This window comes from Mus caroli, unplaced genomic scaffold, assembly GCF_978045245.1.
Source record: "Mus caroli unplaced genomic scaffold, Mus_caroli_1 scaffold_2, whole genome shotgun sequence".
NCBI lineage: Eukaryota > Metazoa > Chordata > Mammalia > Rodentia > Muridae > Mus > Mus caroli.
In genome coordinates this window covers 61,915,979-61,932,865 of record NW_028227257.1, presented here as the reverse complement: position 1 = coordinate 61,932,865, position 16,887 = coordinate 61,915,979, and the positions used below count along the sequence as shown (strand labels likewise).

The window sequence follows — 16,887 nt, the reverse complement described above, 5'->3', positions numbered from 1 at the left end:
TGTGTGTGTGTGTGTGTGTGTGTGTGTGTGTCCGTGTGTCCGTGTCCATGTCTGTGAGAGCAAGAACCCATTGACGTTTGTGTCAATCGAACCAAGGAGAGGGAACAGCTTTCTGGAGTCTTCTCGCCTTCCACAGTGAGCTCTAGGCACTCACTCAGGTTGTTGGGTCATCAGCCTTGTGGGGCAGCCTCCTTCTCCCTCTTCATCTCTCTAACCCACAGCCAGGCTCTCTCCAGTTTGAGGAGTCCTTAATAAAGAGATTTTCCTTGTGCCTAAACTATTTGTCTAGGACTTTCCCCTCAGTATTTTCTACCTTCACCCTGAATGTTCTCAGTCTAAGCCAGCACTACCCCTCAGTCTCTAATAAGAAGAGAACTGAGCATTCAGTTGTTTCTGGCACCCCTCTGGAGCAGCCTCCTGCAGGCCTGCCCTGTGCTGCTGCTGCTGCTGCTTCCTCCTCCTCCTCCTCCTCTTCTTCTTCTTCTCCTTCTCCTTCTCCTTCTCCTTCTCCTCCTTCTTCTTCCTCCTCCTCCTCCTTCTCCTCCTTCTTCTTCTTCTTCTTCTTTTTCTTTCTCTCTCTCTCTCTCTCTCTCTCTCTCTCTCTCTCTCTCTCTCTCTCTCTCTCTCTCTCTCTCTCTCTCTCTCTCTCCTCACCTTCGTTTCCCTAGTCACTCACCAAGTCTCTTCATCTTCTCTCTTGCCTTAACATTTCTGTTTGCCTGTGACCTGACCATAGTGATCCCTGTCACCCACTAGTTCGCTGGTCACTCATATGGCAGTCTCTGAATCTGAGCAGTCCCTCTGCCACACATCAGACTTTCACTGGTGATGCACTACACAGATGATGGCAGCCACATAAGACTGGCTGTGATATTGGAGCTGAGTTAATTTATGCAGTACATACTGTAATGAAGATTCATTCTTGCGCTGTGCCCCTGTCTTTAAGCAACATAGAGCGTTTAAATGAGGCTATTGGTATGCTGCAGAAAGTAGCCATGATACTTTCCTCATTTGAGGAAATGGGCCAACATTGAGTCTGTGTGCAACCATTCTCTCCTTAAAGTATATAAACTTTTAAGTTCTTTTTAAAAGTCACTTATGATTTATTTTAAATGAAATAGAACTTTTCTTAAGTTTTTTCTTTATGTTAGTACACTGTTGCTGTCTTCAGACACACCAGAAAAGGGCATCAGATCTCATTACAGATGATTGTGAGCCACCATGTGGTTGCTGGGAATTGAACTCAGGACCTCTAGAAGAATAGTCAGTGTGTTTAACTGCTGAGCCATCTTGCCATCCCCCCAAATAGAACTCTTTAAAAAAATGGATTTAACTGCACTCTACAGTGAGGGTGGCTGAGGTGACAGATGGGATGATAAGTTAGTAATGAAAAGTCTCATTTCCATCCTTCCCATGCCCCCTGAACTCTCCCCTCTTCTCACTTCAGCAGCCGGGCAGTGGGCCAATCAGAGGCCTGAGACTTTCCTGGTTGTTCCTTAGAGGAGCAGCTCCCCTCTGTGCTTCTGAAGGTGACTCTGTTAACATAGCTGTCATCTGGGATAATGTGTGTGTGCCTCCTTCTGGGGTGGGGCCTCTGATGGCCTGCTTAGTTGGGGTGGGTGACATTTGGGTTAGGTTGTTAGCCTTGCTGTCCACTGCAGTTAGCAGAAGAAGCAAATATCTCACAAAAGCAGAGTGGACTCCTCCTGGGATCCCCATCGTACTTAGTTAACACCCTTGGGAAGTCATCTGGGAGGTGGCTGAGAGCTCAGGTGTAGGAGCCAGATGGCAGATCCTGGACTAACAACGTCCTGGTAGCTATAACTATCTGAAAACACAAGTCATTCTCAGTAGGTGTTAGCGTTTTCTGATCCACATCTGTTGTCACAGCAGTCACATTAATGTTACAGCTGAGCCAGAGTTGATAGTGCTCTTCAGAATCTAGCACAGCATGTGTGAGGTGTGTGTGTGTCTGTGTGTGTCTCTGTGTCTGTGTGTGTGTGTGTGTGTGTGTGTGTGTGTGTGTGTGTGTGACACTGAGGAACAATCCCAACAGTAAGGGAATGCATTGTAAATAAATTCTGGCAGTTCCCTGACTCTTGCAAGGGTTGAGTGGGTTCCACCTCTCCAGTGCTGGCTGCCCCTGGCCCCTGTTGCACCCAGACTGCAGCTTTCAGCGCCCTCAGCAGTAAGAGCTGTGGGAAGTTCTGGGCCTGCCCTCCCTTCTGGTCTCAAAGCTGAGACTAACATGGCCTCTGCTGCTGGTCGCCACTCTACTGCCAAAATGATGGATTCTGAAAATGTAATCTTATCAGTCGAGAGCTCCTCAAAGCTGCAGTTAACTCTCGGCAGGTTTTAAACCTGTTTTGATCCAGATCTGTTGTGTCAGTCACAGTAATGCACGGTGGTAGACTTAGAGTGGATAGTGCACTTTAGAACTTAACACAGTGTGTGTATGTGGTCAGTGCAGTGGGTATGTAGGACTGGAAATATCCCCAGGAGAACCAGAGAATATACTAGGAAATCCCAATGGGTCCAAGCTGATGTAGGAGTTTACTGACATAATTGTTTTTATTGACATAAAATGTAAAGACATGGCTGAAGGCAAATAAACTCAATATCCTCAATAACCCATTATGACTGGGTGTTGTACACTTGTAGATGGAAGCAAAAAAGAAAGGGTCTGTAGCGATGCACATTAAGAGATTAAGAGATGGCCAGACGATGGGAAGCAGAGGCAGATGGATTTCTGTGAGTTCAAAGCCAGCCTGGTCTATACAGCAAGTTCTAGGACAGCCAGGGCTACACAGAGAAACCCTGTTTCAAAGAAAACAAACAAACAAAGGGAGGGAGGGAGGGTGGGAGAGAACTTCTATTATTTATGTATTCATTCATTTTGAGGCAGTCTCACTTTGTAGTTCTGGATGGCCAGTAACTTACTGTGTAGAGCAGGCTGGCCTTGGTCCTGTGACTTTTTAGCAGTGTTGCTCAGTGCTACCATTGTGTTTCTGGATCCCCAGCATCTGATTGCTATCTTTGGAAAGCTTGATTTAGGTCTGGTCCCCAGCAGGCTTAGTTCAGCAGGGCACGTTACTGAGCTGTGAATGGAAGTGACAGTCCAAACCTGCTCTATATGGCCTGAGTGTATTTCAGATCATTTTATGCCTCTATAGTTAACAAAATGTTGTTGGTTTTTCTTTTCTCTTTTCAACTTGAGCCCAGTCTACTGTGGGATATGCAAACCATGAAATGGTGTTTATTCATTTAAATTCACTTTTAAGTATATTTTCTTCCAAAAGTAACATGAATTTGCCAATGTGTGTTTAAAAAAAAAAGCAGACTGATAGATAAGCTGGGTAATGAACTAGAAAGGCATTTACACTGTGCACACTGAGATTCTTCTCCCGCTCTGAGGTGTGTCTGCCTGGACGACAAGGAAAGATGGAGCCCTCAGCAGCTGCTGAAACACAGCTTTATAAACCCTCAACCAAAACTGCCCTTGGTGGAGCAGAGTCCTGAAGGTGAGTTATTGCCTGCCTACAATAACTTTAACAACAACTAATACCTTTTCTTTTTCTTTTTTCATTTTTTCATTTTTTTTTTTGCTAGGGTCCCACTGTGTAACCCAGGCTAGACCTCTTGGTCCTCCAGACTCTGCTTCCTGAGTGCTAAGATTGCAGACATTGCAGGCATGCCCTACTACACTTGACTACTTCTTTGATGATGATGATGATGATGATGATAAAAAGGCAGAGCCTGAAACTGAGAACGTCTGCCTGAATTTTTTTCCTTACCTAGGCCGGGCCTCACTTAATCCACTTATGTGCAGGCCTTGTGTTTATGAGACTGCTTTGTGACCCTAGTTCTTCCAGCCTCTATAGATGGAGTGGGTAGAGCATCCCCTTCCTGCTGTGTTACTCACATCACCATGTTATCTTAGAAGAGCTTGGCGGGGACCAGGAAACCTGAGTTTGGGTTCCACCTGCCTAGTTCAGTCACATTCTCTCCATCCCTGATACCCTCACCTGTAAAATGGGCCAGCTGTATATTCCTGCCTGTTTTAAAGATGACCGGGTGAGAAAAAATGTCAAAGGATATGAAGTGCTTTTCAGACCACTAGTTGGAGCACCTTCCTCTCATACTTAGGTTGTTGGCGCCTGTGAGCTGTCTGCTTTTTTTCTTATTATTATTCTCATTTATGTGTGTATGTGTGTGTCCATGTGGGTATGTGCACATGTGGATACAGTGTCCAGAGAGTCCAGAAGAGGCCATTAGGTTCCCTAGAGCTGGAGTTACAGGTAGCTGTAAGCTGCTCAGTGTGGGTGCTGGGGACCAAACTGCAGTTGTCTGCAAAGGCAGTGTGAGCCTCCACCATCAAGCCATCTCCCAGCCCAGTCCTCTGGGAAGGCTTTCCTCATGCCTCTGCTCTCTCTTAGACTCTGAGGGACAAGATTACGTTGAGACCGTCATCCCCAGCAACCAGCTGCCCAGCGCTGCGTTCTTCAGTGAGACACAGAAGCAGTTCTCCCGGTACTTCATTGAGTTTGAAGAACTACAACTCCTAGGGAAAGGAGCTTTTGGAGCTGTTATCAAGGTACAACAGGGTTGTCCCCAATCCCTTTTAAGCTTTCTCTTTCCTTCCCATGGCCTCAAGGCTTGGTTTCCATTTTGGGAGTGAAAAGGGAAGTGAATAAAATAAGACTCTTCGAAGCTGGGAGCACTTTCACCTCCCGGAGTTAAAGGCTTTCTTTAAGGCCACCCTGGACTCATTAAGAATACATTGTTCCTGTGTCCTTGGTTGGCTCAGAACAATGACATGAAGAAAAAAAAAAAAAAAAAACATTACTTATAAGCGTTGTGAGCGGTCAGGATCTCTGCGTGAAGAACATTTCCCTGTGCTTGGATCAGGAGGGGAGTTGACCTCTCTACCTACCCCAGTGTTGTCAGGGAGAAAAGGATTCCAAAGTTAGAACAGAAATGGCATTCAAGCTGGGAGACCGTCTTGGTGCCTCATTTTCTAGCCTAGGAAGATGGAAGATTACAAGCATGTCTTAGGGTCTGGCACTGTTAGGCCTCTGCTCACTCGGCCTGGGTAAGTGTTATTACATAATGTAGGAAGAGGCTTCTGCTGTTCTTATATAATTTAAATGTTTTCTAACCCACTAGAGATGCAGGTTAGAAAGTATGAAGAACAGCTGAGGTGCGTGCCATGGTTTACGTATGAATGTGACCTCTATCCATGAGGCATGTATGTGTTTGGGATTCTGAGTGTATAGAGAAGCAGGCGGCACTCTTGTGTTGGATGATTTTTGTGTGTTTTGGAGGGTTGTTTTGTTGGGTTTTGGTTTTGTTTGTTTGTTTGTTTGTTTTGAAACAAGGTTTCATGGTGCCTGGGCTGCCTGGAAAACACAATGTAGCAGAGATGGCCCTGAACCCTGGTCCTTCTCCTGACAGCTGAGTGCTGGGGCTTCAGGCCGGTGTTCCCATGCCTGTTTGATACTGTGCTGGGGATCAAGTCCAGAGTTTGTGTGTACTTGGCAAGTGCTCTGCTATGTGAGCTATATCCCTGGCAGGTGTTTGAGAATTACATAGCCCAGGCTGTCCTCAAACTCAGTGTGGCTGAGGATGACCGTAAGCCTCTTGCCTCCATCTCCCTGTGTTAGGGTTACATAGCCATCTTAGAAGTGTCTCTCTTACTGCACAGGCCTCTCAACCAAAGCAGCAATTCATCAATCTTCCCACAGTAAAAGAGGGCCAGGCTTGAGCAAGGCAGGTATCCTACAAGAAAACTCATCGTTCTAGGAGGAGTTATAATTCAGTGTCACTTTTATTAACTATATGTCTTTTTTTGATTCTTGAATTTATCTTATCAAACTTTGTTTCTTTCTTTCTTGTCATTTTTTTTTTTTTTTTTTTTTGGACAGGCCCCTTGCAACCTTCCTTATTTACACGATCTTAAAGATGGCTAGTGAGCTGCCGTACCAAGGGCATCTTCATCTTCCAGGCCCTCCTTTCTCCTCTTGCGATGCCCTGGCTCTCGCCCCTCTGCAGACTGCCAGCTGAGCCGAGCAGCCTGTTTCACCGCCAGGCTTCTTTAGCACTTGCCCTTCACCACTTGAGCTTCCTCGTTTGGACAAATGAACTGCTAGGCATTTTTAGTGCATTAACTCTTACGGGAATGTGAAGGAAAACCTGGGACAGTTAATTCAGTCAAACCAGGGGAGCCTTCAGGGAGGGGTGGTGTGTGAGCACACTGGCCGTGGGGATGCGTTTCTGTTGTTTCGTCGTGCTCCTATTTTTATTGCTTGATGTTATATCATCAGTTTTCAATTTAGTTTGGTGACAAAAATCAATGGGCAGCATGCTCGTTGATGGTGACAGCTGCTGTTGGTCGGGCACACCTCCCTGGAGCTGGGGGAGTCTTCTTTCTCCATATGCTCTCATGTATTCCTTATTGTCCCCACTCAGACTAGTAATGAAAATGAATAAATGCCATGTAGGTAAGAAAACTGAGTCTCAAGGAAATCGAATATCTCCCAATTTACTTGGCTTTAGAAATTCTTCGTAAAATAAATTTTCATTAAAAAAATTTATTTTAGGTTTGTTAAAATTTCTGGAGTTTCATCCATCATTAGTGACTTTAAATATTAAGAAAATAAAATCAGCAGATGGAAACTTATACTGGCTTTAGAAAATTAATTTTGCTTTAAAACTAAAATGTATTTTGATACATATTTAGCCTATATAAAAACAGAAAAATGGGAAGTAATTGTCATGACATTAATAAAACTTATGGCTCGATATGTTAACCTAATTTTAAAGAAAATGTTACACTTATTAATAAATAAATGATTAAGACAAGCATGGTGGTCCATGCCTGCAATCCCAGCACTCAAAAGATGGAGGTGGAAGATTGCAGAGTCCAAGGTTAGCTTTATCTCCATAGGGAGTTTGAGGTCAGCCTGGGCTGTAAGAGACCCTGCCTAAAAACAAAAGAAAATGTGTATTCCGGTAATCCAGGTCTGAAGTAGAAGGATGTCAAGTTCCAGACCTGGCTACATAGTGAGATATTTCCCCAAAAAGAGAGAGGAGAAAAAGGAGGGGTGAGGGAAAAGGGAAAGAAACAAGGAGGCAGAGATGAAACTTGTGCCCTCCCCAGTGTCTCCCAGCGGAATCCGCACATCGGAATTTCTTGAACATTTTCCCTAGTTTGGGGGCATCCAAAGCTTTCCTTGGCTTGAATTCAAACTTTGTGGCTCTTAGCTATTATTATGGGTTCTCAGACTACAAGTTCTGTTGGGGCAGAAATGGGCCATTCGGTGTAAATGCAGGGGTGCAAGGTTCTGGGCTACGAATCTGACCAGGTCCTGTCCCCTACTGCCCCACAGGTGCAAAACAAGCTTGATGGCTGCTGCTATGCTGTGAAGCGCATCCCTATCAATCCTGCAAGCAGACACTTCCGCCGGATCAAGGGCGAGGTGACACTGCTATCGCGCCTGCACCATGAGAACATTGTGCGCTACTACAACGCCTGGATCGAGCGGCATGAGCGCCCAGCGGTGCCTGGGACATCGCCCCCAGACTGCACACCCCAGGCCCAGGACAGCCCAGCCACCTGCGGGAAAACATCAGGCGACACTGAAGAACTGGGCAGCGTGGAGGCTGCAGCACCGCCACCCATCCTCAGCAGCTCGGTGGAGTGGAGCACATCTGCAGAGCGTTCTACCAGCACCCGCTTCCCAGTCACGGGCCAGGATTCCAGCAGCGATGAGGAGGACGAGGATGAGCGCGATGGCGTCTTCTCCCAGTCGTTTCTGTAAGTGTTTGTGGGAGAGGACCCCTGGTCCCTAAGACAATAGGCCACACCAGGGGTACTCAGAATCCCAGTGTGTTGGCCCTGTTAAGAAAGAAGCAAACTGATGGAAACTTCTCCTTCAGGGAGTAGCCAAATGCAACCCAGAGGAATTTTAAAGATTCCCCACATCCAGGGCCAGAAGAAAGAAGCAGGCGTGATTTCCAATACTTTATCTTGATACATTTAAGAGAATTTGTCACAGGGCACTGCTTTAAATCACAGCTTCCAACTCTGTGGACCACTGAAGAGTCTTGATAACTAACTGGCCTTGGGACTGAAAATTATGACCCAAGGGCAATTGTCTTAGCAATTTACTTCATTGTACTCAGTTGGATACAATTTATTACAATTCTTAGCAGTTAATTACTTTGTGAATAATGGAGTTCGTTCTTAAAGAGGTCTCTGTTGGAGGCTGGAGAGAGGGCTCAGTGGTTGAGAGAGTTTTTTACTCTTTGAGAGGAATTGAAATTGATACCCAGCACCTCCATGACTGCTAGCCATTTGTAACTTCAATCACACGCCCCCTTCTGGCCTCCACAGGCACAGCATACGTATGGAGCACAGACAATGCTGGCCCAACACCCATGCATATAAAATAAAGACTTAAATAACTAAACTAAAGTTCTGTATTTAGGTAACAGAAAAGAAAAAGCAACAGCCCAATCTGTATTGATGTTGTAGAGTAGTGGGTGTGTCTTAGTCACTGTGCTATTGATGTAACGAGACACCATGATGTCAAAGCCTATCCTCAAAGATATAACTCTTCCAACAAGCCACGCCTCCTGATCCACCAACTGGAGGCAAAGACTTCAGTATATGAATGAGCTGTAGAGGCCATTCTCTCTCAGACCACCCCATGTAGAGTGCTCGAGCTTCTTGGATTTTCTGGTGAACTAAAAAGAATGTCAGCTTTTTGCTTTGTTTGTTTGTGTGTTTAATATGTCTTTATTTCTCTTTTTAAAGACCTGCTTCAGATTCTGACAGTGACATCATCTTTGACAATGAAGATGAAAACAGTAAAAGTCAAAATCAGGTAAATATTTAAGTAGGAGTTACCTAGTTTCACTCAGAGCATGATATGTAAGGAAATGACATCATCTAATGTTATAAACACCAGGTAGAATGTCAGAGCCTTAATCTGGTAGGTGGATATCAGTTTAAAAATACACCCAGTCATTTAAAATACATCCTATTTATGTTTGGGGCTTTTATTCACACCATAAATTCATACTGACATATAGAAGAAGTAAGTTGGCATGCTGTACTTTTTCACATGGTGGAAAGTTTCCCAGAGGAGCTAGAGAGTCGGCTTAGCAGTTAAGAGCTCTTACGGCTCTTGCAGGCTTGAGCTTGGCTCCCATCCCCCACATGATAACTCACAACACCTGTAAACCAAGTCCCAGCCAGGGGATCCAGTGTCCTCTGCCTCCACGGGCATCTGTGAGATAAACCATCTTCTAGAACAGTGTTTTAACCAGGTAGTGTGAGCCTGCAATGTTTAGTGAGTAAATTTAAAGGACCACCGCGCCTTGTTTTATTTCTGATGTTGTGGACAAGAAGAGAGAATGCCAGAATGCACTTTACTTTTAGTAAACGTAAGTTTTGTTGCTAGAGCTTGTCCTTTCCAGGGGCTGGGAAGGTGGCCTGGGGGGGGGGGGGGGGGGGGTTAAGAGCATGCACTGCCCTTGCAAAGGAGCTGAGCCCAGTTCCCAGGTCAGGCAGGCAGGTCACAGCTCCTGTAACTCCAGTGCCAGATGCTTACTAGATGTGTACTAGGTGTGATATAAAGCACACTTCCGGGGCTGGAGAGATGGCTCAGTGGGTAAGAGCACCCGACTGCTCTTCCGAAGGTCCAGAGTTCAAATCCCAGCAACCACATGGTGGCTCACAACCAACTGTAATGAGATCTGACTCCCTCTTCTGGTGTGTCTGAAGACAGCTACAGTGTACTTACATATAATAAATAAAAATAAATAAATTTAAAAAAAAAGCACACTTCCCCATATGGCTCATGGCTTTAAAAACTTGACAAATATTCTGGACCCTCAGATCCCACGGAGCCCTGCTTCCTTCTCTGGTCAGGATGCAGAGAGTAGAAACGGTGAGCTGACCATTGTGACTAAATGTGGCCTGTAATAGCTGCATTACTTGGAATAACAGGATAATCGCCAGCATTTATGAGTTCACTCACAGGGAGTAAACATGTAGACACTGTTAATACACATTCCGACTGATTTGAAGATTTGAATGAATTGGCCAGTATGGTTTTAATAAGTATTGTTAATTAAAAGCCACTTACGCCCCTTTGCTTTCATTTTTTAATATAAAGTTAGCTACAATAATAGCATAAATAATCTAAACTGCTAAAGCAAAAGTTATATTTGCTTTAGTGTTCCTTGTGCATTTAATTATCAGGGGCATCAAATTTATGCTTCCAGTTTGGTTCAATTAAAGACGACATCCCATGAGCATTGTAATTGATGGGTAGAAACCTCAAGGGCTTAATAATCTCCACAGACGCTTCACAAAGAGTGTAAGTAATTTAGTACTTGAATCCAGTTATTTCCAAAGTAGAACTTTTTAATTTTCTTTGAAAAGGGAAAATATTGAAAAATGTTCTTCCTCATAAAAAGTGTAGTCAAGGGACCAGAGAGCAGTTAAGAGCATGAGATGTTCTTCAGAGCACTGATTCCAAGCACTGTCTGCTGGCTCACAGCTGCCTGGGTCTCAGGAAACCCTGTGTCTTCCTGTAGCCTCCACAGGCACTGGCCCTCACACATACATACCCACACACAGGCATGCACATAGAGGCAGAACTAGATAAAATAAAACCAGAAGAAAGGCTTTAAAAACCTAGTGCAATGCATCTGTATGTGCTTCTGTTTGAGGTTATGCACACCATATGCGCTGCCCCATGGAGGCTCTAGCTGCCCTGGGGAGGCTAGAGGGCGCTGGATCCCCTGAAATGCAGAGTTAGGTGGTTGTGAGTGCTGGGAATGGAACCCAGGTCCTCTGCAAGAGCAGTAAGCACTCTAAAACCACTGAGCCCTTAACTATTTTCTGGGCTCTCCAGCCCTAGAAAAGACTTTTTTAAAGGTATTAGAGAGAAAATTACCTAGGGGAGACAAGCAAGTTGGCCTTGTGAGGAAGGAGGCTGCTTATCACGTGCTATGTGAGTGGCAGCTAAGATGTGTTCAGGGTGTAGCCCAGAGGACACTGAACCTTCTGACAGTGTGAAGACATCTGTTAACACAGGCTCACCCTGCATTCATTCCATCCTTCTTATCAGTAGATCCTCAAAGGTAAGGCCTGAGCAGGAGTCTGTGTGTTGCACATCTTACCTATCTCCTATGGCTCCCAGGGTTGTGTGTAAGCTCTGCAGAATCTCTGCTCACCAGACTTTCCCTTTAAGTACTCCAAGCTCCTAAAGGGTGGTGGTTGTACTCTGCTCTGCTGATGTCCCCTAAAGCGATGGAGGCTATGCACAGGAGACTGGGGCCTTAGACACAAGTTCTTGAAGGTGATGATGCTCTTGTTTAATTTCAGCCCTCAGTTTGAGTTCTGTGTTCCTCTTGGCTTAGGATGAAGACTGCAATCAAAAGGGCGGTAGCCATGAGGTTGAGCCTTCAGTGGCAGCTGAGGCTGTGCACTACCTTTATATCCAGGTGAGACGCTGGTGGACAGCTCCAGGATGGAGTACCTCTCACTGCTTGTTGGCAGTTATGTTTTATGATGGACTGCAAGGTTATGGACAAAAAAGGGCTGATTGGCATTGCTAAAGAGTAATTGGCGCCAGGCAGTGGTGGCGCACGCCTTTAATTCCAGCACTTGGGAGGCAGAGGCAGGCGGATTTCTGAGTTTGAGGCCTGCCTGGTCTACAAAGTGAGTTCTAGGACAGCCAGGGCTACACAGAGAAACCCTGTCTCAAAAACAAAAAAAAAAAAAAAAGAAGAAGAAGAAGAAGGAGGAGGAGGAGGAGGAAAGAAGAAAGAAAGAAAGAAAGAAAGAAAGAAAGAAAGAAAGAAAGAAAGAAAGAAAGAGGAAGGAAGGAAGGAGGAAGGAAGGAAGGAAGAAGAAAGAAGGAAGAAGAAGAAAGAAGGAAGAAGGAAGAAGAAAGAAGAAAGAAGAAGAAGAAGGAGGAGGAGGAGGAGGAAGAAGAAGAAGAAAAATAAACCAGGGCTTCAATGACACATGGCTGGATTGCTCGAAGTGTCTGCATCTGTTTTCTTTTGGAGGCACCGTCTCACACTAAGTAGATCTGGCTAGCCTGGAACTTGTAGACCAGGCTGGTCTCAGACTCACAGAGGTCATCTGTCTCTGCCTCCTGGTGCTAGAATTAAATCATGCACCACTACACCGGGCTCAGACCCTTTTCTTGAGACAAGGAATCATTTGACTCAAATAACCTCAAACACAGAACATGGACTTGTCTCTTAAAAGGGCAATGATGACTTGATACCCTTTGCTGTGGCCTGGCTGCTCTTAATATACTGTACATGGCTCTTCCACGCTATTTGTCAAGTATCTGATGAACTGCATCAATGTGTAACTTCCTGCCAGCTCCCCCAAAACTTATAAAACTCTAATACATTATGAGGTATGAATTCACAGCACAGGTAGCTTCTTAACGCTGTGTCCCAGAGAAAACTGCAGGGATGCGTGGACTGATCAGTGCAGTCTGTAGGATCTGGCCTTTAAAAGTGACCATTGTCTTTTTAGGAGCAGGCCAGGGAAAAAAGAGTAATTGGCCAGGGAAGCTATAACATGGAAGCCTTAACCCCAGCCTTGAACCTGTCCTTTTTACAGTGTTTTCAGGAGGCACCATGGGGCAGCCCTGGACCTAGGCTGTGCAAGTGCACATCCTAGATCTACCTGTCGTCACTGTGTGAGCTCAGATGAAGTGCCTCAGTTTCCCACAGATTAACTAATTATTGATACTTCTCACAACCGTGTCTGAGTCCCAGGAATGCAGGAGTGGGCATGCCTTAACTCTCTGTATGTGCCCTTTCTCTAAATAGTCCTGTGAAGTGGGTGGGACTCTTGGAGTTGGGCCCTGAGTGAGGCCTGGAAGGTGACTCAGGATGTGCTGGGGATTCGAGGATGAGGATGAAGGCTGATGTGTAAAACAGAGCAACACTTCTGTCTGAGGAATTTCCCACTCTGGCCCTGGCTGGGACCCTAAGCTAGTTTCACACATTGACCTTAGACTTAAATGATGCTACAGTGTTTTCTCTCTTAATACACCAAGAAAGGGTGAGACAGAGCCCCTACTTGAATGTGTCCATGCTTGTAATGTTTTTCTCTAGATTCAAAAAACATTTGTTATTCATGTACAAATAAATCCGAGGACATCATTAGGCTAATTAGCTATTCTTGGAAATTTGAGATTGGAAACAATCTTGTAACATAATACCATCTTATTGCAATCTCGGTTTTCATGTTTGTGACAAGGGTTTTAAACAAAAAAAGGATTTTAAAAACAAGCAGCCAGCATAGCATGCAAGTGGTCCTGGCTCAATCCCACCTTGGGGACAGGGCGGGGGGAGCTATATTACCTGCTAATATTATGTATATCTGCCCTAATGTATTCTTCAGTATTCTTGGTTATTAATATTATTATTAAACACATATATGCTCCTATAGGTTTTAGGGGGTGTTTGGGTGCTGGGGGTGGTGCTTCATGCATGCTTGTAATGTGTTCTATCATTGAGCCAATTCATATGCAAGATGGGTTTTTTCATACTGTCATTTGTTTTATTTTTTTAGCATTAAAAAAAAAAAGGTAGCTTTTTCCAAGACTTTTTAAAATCCCTGTGTGATGGTTTGTATATCCTTGGACCAGGGAGTGGCACCATCTGAAGGTGTGGCCTTGTTGGAATAGGTGTGACCTGGTTGGAATGGGTGTGTCACTGTGGGTGTGGGTATAAGATCCTCACCCTAGTTGCCTGGAAGTCAGTCTTCCACTAGCAGCCTTTGGATGAAGACATAGAACTCTCAGCTCCTCCTGCGCCATGCCTACCTGGATACTGCCATGCTCCCACCTTGATGATAATGGACTGAACCTCTGAACCTGTAAACCAGCCCCAATTAAATGTTGTTGTTTTTTAAAGACTTGCCTTGGTCATAGTGTCTGTTCACAGCAGTAAAACCCTAACTAATACAGAAGTTGGTACCAGGAGTGGGGTATTGCTGTGATAGGCCTGACCATGCTTTTATTTGAAAGAATGTGGATTTTGGGACTTTGGATTTGGAAAGCAGTGGAATGCTTTAAATGGGGCTTAATGGGTCATCCTAGTAGGAATATGGAAGACTTTGTTGCTGGGAGTAATTTGAACTGTGTTGACCTGGCCCAAGAGATTTCAAAGGAGAAGAATTTCAGAATGTGGCATAAAGACTGGTTTTGTGGTACTTTGGTGAAGAATGTGGCTACTTTTTGCCCTTGTCTGAAAAGTTTGCCTGAGGCTAAGGTGAAGAGACTTGGATTAATTGTATTGACAAAAGAAGTTTCAAAAAAGCCCAGCAGAGACTTTGTTCTCTGGTTAAGTCTTATGAAGAAAAGTTTGAACAAGCATAGCAAGCTTAGAAAGGAAAAATATAAAATATATGGTTTGAGTATTAAAGGCAAGCCAGTAAAGAACATCCCTCCATGGCCTCTGCATCAGCTCCTGCTTTCTGACCTGCTTGAGTTCCAGTCCTGACTTCCTTTGGTGATGAACAGCAGTATGGAAGTGTAAGCCGAATAAACCCTTTCTTCCCCAACTTGCTTCTTGGTCATGATGTTTGTGCAGGAATAGAAACCCTGACTAAGACACCCTGTTATAAGTTTTACAATGAGTTATTGTATTGACTGCAGCTCCCCTCCTTATCCTGAGCCTTCGGTGTGATCGGCTCTACCTGGTTTGTTCTTCTCTGTAGATGGAGTACTGCGAGAAGAGCACACTGCGGGACACCATTGACCAGGGGCTGTTCCGAGACACCAGCCGGCTCTGGAGGCTTTTCCGAGAGATTCTGGATGGATTAGCTTATATCCATGAGAAAGTAACCTTTATAACATCTCATGTCTATATACCTCTCTTTACATAAATTGTTCATTTATGTTGCATGATTTGTGCATGTGTTGTGGGAATTAGGGATACACTCCCCTTGTACTTGTGGATGTAGGTGGGTTGGATGAGAATAGCCCCCACAATATTTGAATCCTTCGTCTCCAGTTGGTGGAACTGTTTGGGAAGGATTAGGATGTAGGGACTTGTTGGAGGAAGTGTGTCACTTTGAGGTTTCAGAATGTAAGCTCTCAGCTACTGTTGCAGCATCATGCCTGCCTGCCTGCTGCTGTATTCTGTACTCCCAGCCTTGATGGGCATAGACTTTAAATCTAGTTTAACTCTTTTTTTTTAGTAAGTTGCCTTTATCAAAAGAAAAGTTTTGTTGCTCTTTGTTTTGTTTTGTTTTGTTTTGAGACAAGGTCTCTTGCTGCACACAAGCTTGCCACTTCAGCTAAGCTGGCTGCACAGCCAGCCCTCAGGGTCTGTTTGTCTGCCACTCTCTGTACCCAGCTTTTATGTGGATGTTGAGTATCTGAATTCAGGTCCTCAAGCTTTTATAGCAAATACTCTACCTACTGAACCATCTTCCTGGCTTATAGAAATTATAAACTTGTAATAAACTTATATTAACAATCAAACAGAAAATGGAGAATAAGCACACAAAACAAAACAAGGGGGGAACTATGGGCATGATCAAATAGTCTTTTTACAATTATCTGTTTATTTGTATATACGTGTGTGATCCAGTGAATGCCACTGTGCACATGTGGAGGTCAGAGGACAATTTTCTTTCCTTTTACCATGTGAATTACATGAATTAAACTCAGGTTTATCAGGCTTTGTGACAAGGACCTTTGCCTGCTGAGCCACCTTGCTGGTCATGGTGTCTGTCTTATCATCACATAGCCTAAGAGCACCAAAATATTCGCTCACTGACCCTTTACAAGATGTCTGCCCACACTCTGTAAGGAAGGCATTTGGATGTACAAAGTGTTGAGGATGACTGCAGTGGTGAATTAGTTAACTGCTTTGGCTCCTGGCGCACCGGTGGCACACGCCCTGCACCTGCCCAAGAGCTCTCTGGATTCCTGAATGAAAGACACACACACACACACCAACTAATTTTGTTATGCCTTGACTAGCTCAATGGTGGGCACTTCTAAACCTCCCTGCAGCCAGCACATTCCCCCCTGCGGCATTCCTGACTTAACACCTCTTCAATCTATGTTTTATCTTGTTGCCCTGGCTCCTTCTGGGTGCCCTCATTTTCTTTGCTGTCCAAGACGCCTCTGGGCAGCCCTTCTAAGGCCACTTTTCTTCTTGTGCCTACATTTCCTCCATTGCTCCCTCTGTTCCTTCCCTGCCTGGTCCATCCTATTCCCTTCTTCTGGCGGAGAGCCTTTCTTTCTCCTCCCCGTGTATCTTCTCCTGGGAACATAGAAGTCCCATCTCTCTCTCTCTCTCTCTCTCTCTCTCTCTCTCTCTCTCTCTCTCTCTCTCTCTCTCTCTCTCTCTCTCTCTCTCTCTCTCTTTCTGCCCAGCCATTGGGCTTTGGCTCTTTATTGATCAATCAAAAACCAATTGGGGCCAGGGCCCTTCAGCATTTGGACACGCAGATTCCCAGTTTGGGCGCATTAGAACTAATCCCCAGCAGGTGATCCTTTGTTCCGTTCCGTGTAGGGTGAGAATGTGGTTCGTACATACAGATCTGGTTCCCAGTGACCTAATGCTGTGCTTCCTGGGAACCTGGAGGAACTAGGGAGCTGCCTAGCAGGGAGTAGTGGGGCTCAGTAACTTAGCTTAGCTGTGTGTAGAAATGGCATTTTAAGGCTAGAAGTTGGCTGTTCAAGGTGAAGGCTCTTAGGCCTGGCTCCGGGGTCAGACAGTGCTCATGTCTTAAACATGGAATTATCTAATGTTGGGGCTTTTTCCCCTCTGCCTCAATTTTTTGGAACTTCAAAATGTTTATACTGTGCCTTGTTAATA

At 44.9% G+C, this 16,887-nt stretch overlaps 1 protein-coding gene across 3 annotated transcripts in view; it reads left to right on the top strand.

Moving 5' to 3' along the window:
* The window catches only part of Eif2ak4 (eukaryotic translation initiation factor 2 alpha kinase 4), a 94,970-nt gene that overhangs the window by 34,377 nt on the left and 43,706 nt on the right, over window positions 1-16,887 (top strand). For all 3 annotated transcript variants that reach the window (XM_021183477.3, XM_029471630.2, XM_029471631.2), the window contains 6 exons: window positions 3,415-3,521; window positions 4,437-4,594; window positions 7,389-7,816; window positions 8,819-8,888; window positions 11,437-11,520; window positions 14,771-14,893. In XM_021183477.3, coding sequence (XP_021039136.1) covers window positions 3,415-3,521; window positions 4,437-4,594; window positions 7,389-7,816; window positions 8,819-8,888; window positions 11,437-11,520; window positions 14,771-14,893 — 970 coding nt within the window. The remainder of the gene's footprint in view (window positions 1-3,414; window positions 3,522-4,436; window positions 4,595-7,388; window positions 7,817-8,818; window positions 8,889-11,436; window positions 11,521-14,770; window positions 14,894-16,887) is intronic.